Genomic DNA, 10,109 nt, shown 5'->3' with positions numbered 1-10,109 from the left:
TCTTGTTGCCCAGGCTGGAGTGCAGTGTCATGATCTTGGCTCACTGCGACATCTGCCTTCCGAGTTCAAGCGATTCTCCTGCCTCAGCCTCCTGAGTAGCTGGGATTACAGGCACCAGCTATCACACCTGGCTAAGTTTTTGTGTTTTTAGTAGAGATGGGGTTTCACCATGTTGGCCAGGCTGGTCTTGAACTTCTGACCTCAGCTGATCCACCCGCCTCGGCCTCCCAAATCACGCTGAGATTATAGCTGTGAGCCACTGCGGCTGGCCTTGTGTTTTGTTTTGTTTTGTTTTTTTTAACATAATTGTTAATAATGTAGAAGAAGTTCAAATCAAATATCTACAGAACTCCTAAATTGCTTCCTCAGAACCCTGGGTTTGTGTGGAAGATCATTTAAAAGCCCTTTGTGCAGCAGTGAGAACAGGTAGAATTTGAACAGACAATAGACGAGAGTGAGGCTATTCTAGGAACAGAAAAAGACATGAGCACAGGCTTAGAGGCCAGAACACTCAGGGCATTTGAATGTGTGACTAAAGTGTTTGAGATAAGGCCAAGGTCAGACTGTGGGGGATCCTGAGCTTCATTTTTATTCCACAAGCAGTGAAACGCTTTGATGATTTTTCAAGCAGGGGTGACATGTACTTATGGCCAGGTGCAGTAGCTCACGCCTGTAATCCCAACATTTTGAGAGGCCAAGGCAGGAGGATCCCTTGAGCTCAGGAGTTCAAGACAAGCCTGGGCAACATAGTGAGACCCCGTCTCAACAAAAAATACAAAAATTAGGCAGGCATGGTGGCACACACCTATAATCCCAGCTACTCAGGAGGCTGGGGTGAGACAATTGCTTGAGCCCAGGAGTTGGAGGCTGCAGTGAGCTATGACCATACTACTTCACTCCAGTCTTGGCAACAGAGCCAGACCCTAAATCTAAAAAAGATAATAACTGTACTTAAAGAATCAGAACTGTACCTAAAGAAGAAGAATCCGATTGCCTTGTGGAGAATGAGCTGGTTATGAAGTTATTCAGTAGTCCAAGCGGGAAATGACCAGAGTCTGAGATAATGTGGTTGTGGTGGTAATAGAGAAGAGGAAATGGCTGTGACCAGCATGGAGAAGCAATAGGCTTTTCTGTGGACCGCTAGGGGGAGGACGGAGCCAAGCATGGCACCAAGGGAACCATCCTGAGTAACTTGGGAGCTAGTTGGTACCATGGACAGAAATAAGATGAGGAAAGACTGGGATGGGGTGCGAGGTAGACTGTTGAGTTTGAGGGACCTGTAGGGCATGGAGACTGAGTTTTTATTTAAGAGAAAGAATGGAGTAGCAGAAATAGTACATGGAATGCCTCCCTGTAAGACCTGAGGCTGTGATGCTGGATACCTCATTTTGGAAGCTGGAGACTGGATATGCAGGATTGAGTTCTTTGAGCTGAGAACCCAAGAAGGGCTGGCAATAGCTGGAGGCTTGAGTGTGTGTTACATCTCAGAAGTGAGCCTTGACTTCTCTCATCGCCATGGTTCACCTGCCGCACCACCCCAACACACATACCCCTTTCCTTACCCGCTTTCCACTTCCATCAGGCTGAGCTCCAAGCGGCACAACAGGAGAACCATCGCTTAAATTTGGAGCTGCAGGAGGCCAAGAGCTGGAAAGAGGAGCAGAGCGCTCAGGCCCAGCGACTGAAAGACAAGGTGGCCCAGATGAAGGACACCCTAGGCCAGGTCCAGCAGCGGGTGGTGAGTGAAGGCCCCGAGGCAACAGAAAACAGGGAAAGTTCCAAGGGCAGGTTGTAGAAAAGGCTGAGTGTCTAAAGAGAGGGAAAGACATGGCTAAAGATGAAACAACACAACCCTGAGTCCTAATGCAGTGGAGTGGAGGGAGCCTGGTTACCACCCCGGCTGACAAATGATTCACAGGGAACTCTGATCTCCATCTCCTCCTTTCTCCTCAGGCTGAGCTGGAGCCCCTGAAGGAGCAGCTTCGAGGGGCCCAGGAGCTTACAGCCTCAAGCCAGCAGAAAGCCACCCTTCTTGGGGAGGAGTTGGCCAGCGCAGCAGCAGCCAGGGACCGCACCATAGCAGAACTACACCGCAGCCGCCTGGAAGTGGCTGAGGTCAACGGCAGGCTGGCTGAGCTCAGTTTGCACTTGAAAGAAGAAAAATCCCAGTGGAGCAAGGAGCGGGCAGGGCTGCTGCAGAGTGTGGAGGTAGAGGGATAGGGGCACCTGGCAGAATGATGGCCACTGCCCCCACTGTGGGGACTCCTACATGTGGTCAGACCCTCTGGGAGGAGAGAAGAGGGGTTGAGAACCTTAGAGGACTCAGGGTGGAGAGGGACTTTGAGGGAGGTACACTTTAGTTTCCAAGCATGACCCATCTCTAATCGGGGTATCCCAATTCTGATCACCAGAGCACCTTCCTAGGAACAGAAACATTTTCTGTCCTAGGCCCCAGGCCCTGCCATAATGCCCATTCCTGGTCAGTGCAGCACCTGGTCTCATTCATGTCCTATCCTTCGTTAGGAAATGAAAGGGGAAAATGCTCCAAAAATGGTTCTTGAAAGAAGGGAAAGGACACAGTAAGGGATGATGCTGTTGACAGTGGCGTTCCTTTTTCTTCCCCCTCCACTTTTCTGTTTTTCTTCTCGGCTATCTCCCAGACAGAGAAGGACAAGATCCTGAAGCTGAGTGCAGAGATACTTCGACTAGAGAAGGCAGTTCAGGAGGAGAGGACCCAAAACCAAGTGTTGAAGACTGAGCTGGCCCAGGAAAAGGATTCTAGCGTGGTGAGGCACCCAGCCACCAACAGTCCTGTCCTCTGGTCTCCTGAGGCATCCATACCCCTTCTCTGTCTTGGGTATGGGCTCAGAAGTGTGAGGTATCCACTTACATGTTGGGTGGCATTTCTCTTGCACACACAAGCCCTCGTTGGTTTGAAATGTGCATTCTTTCTGCTCTTGGGGCACACATCTGGGACCAGTAGGGGTGACTTAGGAGAATTATCGAGTGGCCCCTTGGTACAACAAAGGCTTCTGTACCCCAGCCTAGAGGCAGTCATCCAGGTCCCCTCTCGAGAGGCAGAGACTAGGACTTAGATCACTGAATCCCTGTGGCCCAAGACAAAGGACTCATGGAGAGTGTTGGGAATTCTGTGGGTGTGTCAGCGCAGGAAAGCAGCAGAGACATGGGGAGACCTGGTTCTAGATTGTTGGTCCTGCTCCCAGAGCCCAGGTTCTTGGAGGTACATTCTAGGCTCCAGATTCCATCTGACTCTTCCCTCAGGTACAGTTGTCAGAAAGTAAGCGGGAGCTGACAGAGCTGCGGTCAGCCCTGCGTGTGCTCCAGAAGGAAAAGGAGCAGCTACAAGAGGAGAAGCAGGTGAGCACCCATAACCCAGGCCCCATGGACGCCACAGGTGAGGACTAGAGGGCTAGAAACTTTGTCAATTCCTGTCATCCCTTGACTTAGAAACTGTTCTCTCCAAGAGGACCCATACCCTGGCTTCTCTTATTAGTGGACTTGGCAGGACAGGGGATGATCTCTGGGAGAAAGGAGGGATGTAAGTGGTGAAGGAGGGGTGCTGGGGGCTATCTACCTGAAGTTACCCTAGTATTTGCTGAAGGCTTCTAATCCTGAGGAGCTAAGAGTTCCTCCTGGGTGCAGAGAAAGGCCTTGCAGGCAAGGTTGGCACCTTCCCAGTCTCTAGCACTTGCCTCTTTCTTCCCAATTCCAGGAATTGCTAGAGTACATGAGAAAGCTGGAGGCCCGCCTGGAGAAGGTGGCAGATGAGAAGTGGAATGAGGATGCTGCCACAGAGGATGAGGAGGCCGCTGCGGGGCTGAGTCCGTACAGCCCCAGTCTTGTAACATCTCTTCCCCTCTCTACCTCCCGCTCTTGAGGAAGGCTCCATGTAACCTTGCTGGGAGCTGCCTCTGCCTTCTATGTGTTTTGCCTTTTCTTTCCCAGACGCTGTCCCCTGTTTAGTCTAATGGTAGCCCTCATCCAGAGGACACAGCTGGTCCATCCTTCTCACGACACATCCTTCTTTCTTCTCTGCCTGCTCTGTCTCCTACAGGCTGCCCAGCAGCTCTGACAGACTCAGAGGACGAGTCCCCAGAAGACATGAGGCTCCCACCCTATGGCCCTTGTGAGCATGGAGACCCAGGTTCCTCTCCTTCTGGGCCCCGAGAGGCTACTCCCCTCGTTGTCATCAGCCAGCCGGCTCCCATTTCTTCTCACCTTTCTGGGCCAGCTGAGGACAGTAGCTCTGACTCGGTGAGCAGTGGAGGAGCCTGTGAGAGGCAGTAAGGAGGGGTAGAGCCAAACCCAAGTATCCCCGGCTCTACAGCAGGAGTCTCTCAGATGGGGTCTCCCCACCTCTATAGCAGGAGTTTCTCAGACAGGGTCTCCCCAGCTCTACAGCAGGAGTTTCTCACACGGGGTCTCCCCAGCTCTACAGCAGGAGTCTCTCAGACGGGGTCGGCCAGGCTGGAGGACAGCATGGTCTTGGCTCACTGCAGTCTCTGCCTCGTGGGCTGAAGTGATCCTCCCACCTCAGTCTTCCGAGAGTAGCTGGGACCACAGGCACGTGCCCCCGGCTAATTACAGCAGGAATCTTAGCCATATGGGGCTCTCTTTTTTCCCCAGGGCAGAGGAGGCAGGCCCAGCCTCTCTTCAAGGCCACACCAACAGATACCATCCCAAAACCCAGACCAGCCCAGTAGCCTCACTGCTTCTCCCCTCCCCCACACTCCTCATTCTCTTGTTATCCACCAGCCCCTCAAAATGCCTCTCCTGCCTCACTCTTCCTAAGCCCCCCAGGTCACTGTCCTAACCTTGGCTGCTCCTCCCATACCTGTCCCAATGTGCTGCTCCCCCATCTTGGGACACCACCCCAAAGTCCAACCCTGTCTCTTCGGCGTCCAGGAGGCTGAAGATGAGAAGTCAGTCCTGATGGCAGCTGTGCAGAGTGGGGGCGAGGAGGCCAACTTGCTGCTTCCTGAACTGGGCAGTGCCTTCTATGACATGGCCAGGTGAGTTCAACCAGTGAGGCCAGGAGGGAAGTGGGAGGATGTCAGAGGAAAGGGGCATCTGTGTGGACAGTCACCAGGCCCTGCTACCAACCCCCACCCTTCTTGGCCTCAGCCAAGAAAAGGAGCTACAGGTATGGTTAACACGGAAACTGACTCACTGCTCCAAATCCCAGATGCCTTCAGATAATCCCTCCCCTTATCTTATCAATGCACTCAGAGGTCTTGCCTTTAACTGACTTCTATTTTGTTCTAGCACCATCTTCCACAGAGCCCAAATTGCCTTGCTTCCCCTCTCTCCTGCCCCTACCCCTTCCCCAGACACTAGGTAGGTACCTAGGATCCTCCAGGGAGGAAGGGAGGTGACCACAGCCCCCAGGGATAGGAGCAGAGAGAAGACTGGGGTCCAGCATCCGTCAGGCTATACCGAAAATGCTGTCCCTCTTCCCTGACTTCCCTGGGGGACCCTTAGGGAAGGGAATCTACAGGGGTGGGGGTTTCAGGTACCAGATTGTCACCTTCTTCCCTGTTTGTTATTCCCAGGGTCAGGGGAGCAGGCACAGGGAAGAGAGATTTGATCATCTAGTCCCAGTTTTGCCTAGATGTGAGATGGGCTCAGGGCAGGGAGGGGGTGATGCTGTCATCCTTCCCAGCTGGAGCGGGAAGATGAAGGACGATGTCAGACTCATTTTCAGCCTCATTAGGCAGCAGACGGAGATGGAGGGAGGAGAGCAGGAGGCTGGGGGATGGGCTCTGCACTGCAGAGACAAGCAGGAACTAAAGAGAGGACGTGGGGAACTGGAAAAACAAGGCTTCCGGGATTGTGGGAGAAAGACGCTGTGGGAGAGGCGGGGATGCTGCATTAGGCACAAGATCACCTGGGACTAGGCGCGTGGGTCCTGCTCCCTGAAGTCTGCAAGTCGAGAAGGGAACAGAGCACACCAACCCTCTCCCCTAACCCCTCTGTCTCTCTTAGTGGCTTTACAGTGGGTCCCCTGTCAGAAGCCAGCACTGGGGGCCCTGCCACCCCCACATGGAAGGAGTGTCCTATCTGTAAGGAGCGCTTCCCTGCTGAGAGTGACAAGGATGCCCTGGAGGACCACATGGATGGACACTTCTTTTTCAGCACACAGGACCCCTTCACCTTTGAGTGATCTTACTCCCTCACACATGCACAAATACACACACACACACACACACTCGCTCACACACATGCATATACTTATGCCCATTTTCTACCACACCAGGTTCCATGAGATTCTGCTCCCTAAGAACTGCTTCTGTGTGCCCTGCATTCATCCCAGGATTTCTCACTTTATCCTCTCCTGCCTGGCTCTTTTGTCCCAGGAAGGGGTCCTGTTCAGAAGCAGTGGCTGAATTTACCCCCTGAAAGCGGTTTTGGAGGAACCGGGATGGAGGCCTTCCCCTGTGGGAATAGCCCTGGTTGCTGCTGATACACAGCCACTGCACACACACACTCACACTCACACACACTCCCATGTCTGATGCCCCAAAGCCAATTCCTGGGGCACCCCACCCTCTCTTACTTAGGATTTCCGTTTGTTTACCTGAGTTTTCTCTGGGGCCTGCATAGAGGCAGCAGCATGGACGTCATGGCCTCTCAGGTCCCTTTTGGTTCTCAGCTTTGTTGGTTCCTCCTTCTGTTCTCCCGTTGCCTTCTGTGCCCACCCCAGCCTTTTCCATAGCCTTAGGTATTCAGTTTGGAGGGTTTTTGTATTTTTGAGGATTCCTGTACTCTGTATCCTGTTCTCACATCTCCTCACACGGAAAGAAATGATGTATTTGTGCCTTCTGTGAGGGATGTGGGGAAGAAATGGTCCCAGGTATCCCTATTTCCCAGCCCCTCCTCCCTCTTCAGGTTCCCCCACAGCAATAAGCTTCCCCCTAATATCCTTCCTTTTGATCTGTAGTTTGAACAAATATATTTATATGATATGTATAACTGTTGTCCCAAATGTGTTCTTATTATGAGGTATGATTGGAATACAGGGCCCAGACCGCCAGCCCTTAGACCCTGATGGAGGGAAGAGGAAAAGAAGGCACGCATCCCTGCCTCATGGCAGGGGATACTGGGCAGTTACTGTCCTGTTGTGCCTCCTGCTGTGCTGGCACCCAGCGGGTTGTCTCAAGTGGGAGTCTGGCTTGGATAGTGCGACAGTGGGGAAGGGAGCAAACAGATGGGTCCGTGTCAGTTCTGCTCAGGGTTTAGTCTCAGGGTGAGTGCATGCCGTGGAAAAGCGAGACAAGTTTTCCACTGCCCAGACCTTTACCTTTCACACCAGCCATCACTGTACCTTATGCCAAAGGACAGGCTTTATTCCTGTCAAGAGGGTACACCTTTGAGTATCTACTTAGTAAAGCATGCCCTAAGCCTCATACCTCTAAAGGTGATTTTATATTTTTCCTGTTTCTTTCTCTGTTGCCATCCCCTCATACCTGTATGCACACTCTGATTCAGCAGTCACAAAAACACATTCATCCACTCTAACCACCTTCACAGGCTAGACAGACACGTACACAGCATCATAAAGCATTTGTTAAGGACCTGCATGCCCACCAAGGCTCTCAGCAATGCCCTGCACAAGCACATGCCTACAGCCCTCTTCTCCATCCCAAAAGCTCCCTTCTCAGCCACCCTCCACTCCCTTCCGGGCCTCTGTGTGGACCACCCCCACCATTCTCTGCCTCCGTTCACCTGAAATGCTCCTGTCCACCCCCTTTCCAGCCCCACCTGGATGACATCTTGCATCTTTCCTTCTTCCCTCACGTCTCTGTCTCCTAGCAACCCCATCTCATTCCCTGAATCCCTTCCAAGGAAATTAGAGATAATGGATCTCTCCTCTCTCCATCTCAACCTCTCTTTATTGATCCTCCTTTAATGAAAGTTAATTATAACAATGATTTAATTAATAGAATCCCTCTCTTCCTTTATTGCTTCCCGTATTAAGACTATTAATAAATACGAGCTGGGCTGACAGAGGCATCCATCACCCGCCTGGGATTCCCTCCATCCCTCCTTTTACCTTCCCCCTCTCGCCCTCCCTCTCTTGGCCTATAAACTTGCCGGGGTAGTGGGGGTTAATCAGAGAGGAATTATGAGCCAACATCCTCAGCAGGAGGTGCATTTAATGAAATCATATGTGATTTATTTTCTGGGGGAGGTTGGGGAGAGAAGAATCTGGGACCCACACATCCTGGTTTCCAGAAGGGTGGCTGCCTAGTGCAAAAAAGGAGAAGAGTAGACAAACAGGGACCCAGGCCCTGTGGTCCCATGCCACAGCCCCTGCCAAGCCACACACACACCCACAGGAGCCACACGGCTAGCTGCACAAAGCCACTGATACAGACACCGTGAGACTAAAAGCGCTGAAGAGGACTGCGGTATAGGTTTTGTTCTTTCCCACCTCCAAAACTTCACGTGGGTCCTTCTCACCTTCCTTTCTCTCCAGCCCTGTTCTGCTTCATTGTCCCAAATCCACTTCATACTCCCCTCCTCCATAAAGCCCCCCAGCCCCTCACCACGCTCCTCAACGTGGATATCTAGAGTTTCTAGCTGCTCCTAAATCTGCCCTTTGTGTGTCTTTCTGGTGTGCAACCTGCAATTTCAGACTGGGGGTACCACAAAAGTGTGAGGCCGTTTCTGTCCCTTACTTATGGTTTGCCTATCCCAGTATCCAAAGCATGGCCCCCGATGCAGAGGAAGCTCAAGGAAGGGTAATTGACTGCATGGGCATGGGGGAACCCAGGGGCAGCTGGGTTCCAGTTCTGTCTCCTGCTAACTGAGTGGTATTTGGCAACTCAGCCATACTACTTATTTCCCTTCTGTAATGAATCATCCCTTTCCTCCCTGCTTCCCAGCATCCCTGCAGAAGCTGATAGACCAGAATGGGCTTGAGACCCTAATATGAAAGGAGAAGTCAGCCAAGTAGCAGCAAATAGGAACTCAGGGGTCAGTATTTGGGGGTGAAAGAATGAATCCAAACACATCACTCCCCACTTACCAAACCTCAGTGGCTTCCTGTTACCTACAGGAACATGAAGTATAGATTGCTCAGTGTGCCAGTCAGGGTCTTCACCATCTGGTCCCAACTTGCCCTTCCATTTCCCATCTACCCTAAGGAACTCTTACTCCAGTATATCAGAGCCATTCCACAAAACATGTACTACTTTCCTCCCAGCTAAAAGGATACCACCTCCATGAAGCCTTGCTTGACTCCCCTCAGTTATCCTTTGACATAACACATAGAGCACTTTATAAAAAGATGCTACATGTGTTTACAACTTTTTCTTCTCCGTAGACGATAAGCAACTTGAGAGCAGGTTCTGTGCTTATCCATCACTGTGTTCCTAAAATCTAGCATAGAGACTACAACATAGGACCAGTCCTTCAAAAATAATCTTTAAATTCTTTAATTGTTTTATACATACAAAATAATGTATGTAATGAATAATAAAGTGAACATCATTGAGCTCACTCACCAGCTTCAAATAAACATTACCAATACCATTAAATGAAGTGTCATGTGTGGCTTGAAAGAACAAAATGTGATGTCAGTTGGGATACAGACATTTCTTTTTTTTTTTCCAGACGGAGTCTTGCTCTGTTGCGCAGGCTGGAGTGCAATGGCTTGATCTCGGCTCACTGCAACCTCCGCCTCCTGGGTTCAAGCAATTCTCCTGCCTCAGCCTCCTGAGTAGCTGGGATTACAGGCGCCCGCCACCATGCCCGACTAATTTTTGTATTTTTAATAGATACGGGGTTTCACCATGTGGGCCAGGCTGGTCTCAAACTCCCGACCTCATGATCTGCACGCCTCGGCCTCCCAAAGTGCTGGGGGCTCACCAAGTCTGGCCTTTTCTTTTCTTTTCTCTTTTTTTGAGACAGAGACTCACCTTGTCGCCGAGGCCGGAGTACAGTGGCGCGATCTCGTCTCACTGCAACCTCCACCTCCCAGGTTCAAGCAATTCTCCTGTCTCAGCCTCCTGAGTAGCTGAGATTACAGGCACCTGCCACCATGCCTGGCTAATTTTTGTATTTTTAGTAGAGACAGGGTTTCA

General features: G+C 51.4%; 1 protein-coding gene across 3 annotated transcripts in view; it reads left to right on the top strand.

Annotated features, from left to right (window-relative positions):
* CALCOCO1 (calcium binding and coiled-coil domain 1) overlaps positions 1-6,990 on the top strand; it is an 18,354-nt gene extending 11,364 nt beyond the window's left edge. For 2 of the 3 annotated variants that reach the window (XM_017501854.2, XM_017501856.2), the window contains 8 exons: positions 1,583-1,738; positions 1,954-2,208; positions 2,661-2,786; positions 3,283-3,378; positions 3,734-3,842; positions 4,076-4,275; positions 4,927-5,033; positions 6,007-6,990. In XM_017501854.2, coding sequence (XP_017357343.1) covers positions 1,583-1,738; positions 1,954-2,208; positions 2,661-2,786; positions 3,283-3,378; positions 3,734-3,842; positions 4,076-4,275; positions 4,927-5,033; positions 6,007-6,184 — 1,227 coding nt within the window. In that variant the 3' untranslated portion in view covers positions 6,185-6,990. The remainder of the gene's footprint in view (positions 1-1,582; positions 1,739-1,953; positions 2,209-2,660; positions 2,787-3,282; positions 3,379-3,733; positions 3,843-4,075; positions 4,276-4,926; positions 5,034-6,006) is intronic. The other variant, XM_037728994.1, reaches the window with a different exon arrangement.
* Positions 6,991-10,109: the final 3,119 nt, after the last annotated feature.

The sequence above is a fragment of the Cebus imitator genome, unplaced genomic scaffold (genome assembly GCF_001604975.1).
Source record: "Cebus imitator isolate Cc_AM_T3 unplaced genomic scaffold, Cebus_imitator-1.0 Scaffold285, whole genome shotgun sequence".
Taxonomy (NCBI): Eukaryota; Metazoa; Chordata; class Mammalia; order Primates; family Cebidae; genus Cebus; species Cebus imitator.
Note: the sequence above shows the minus strand (reverse complement) of the source record. Positions and strands in the feature narration are given on the sequence as shown.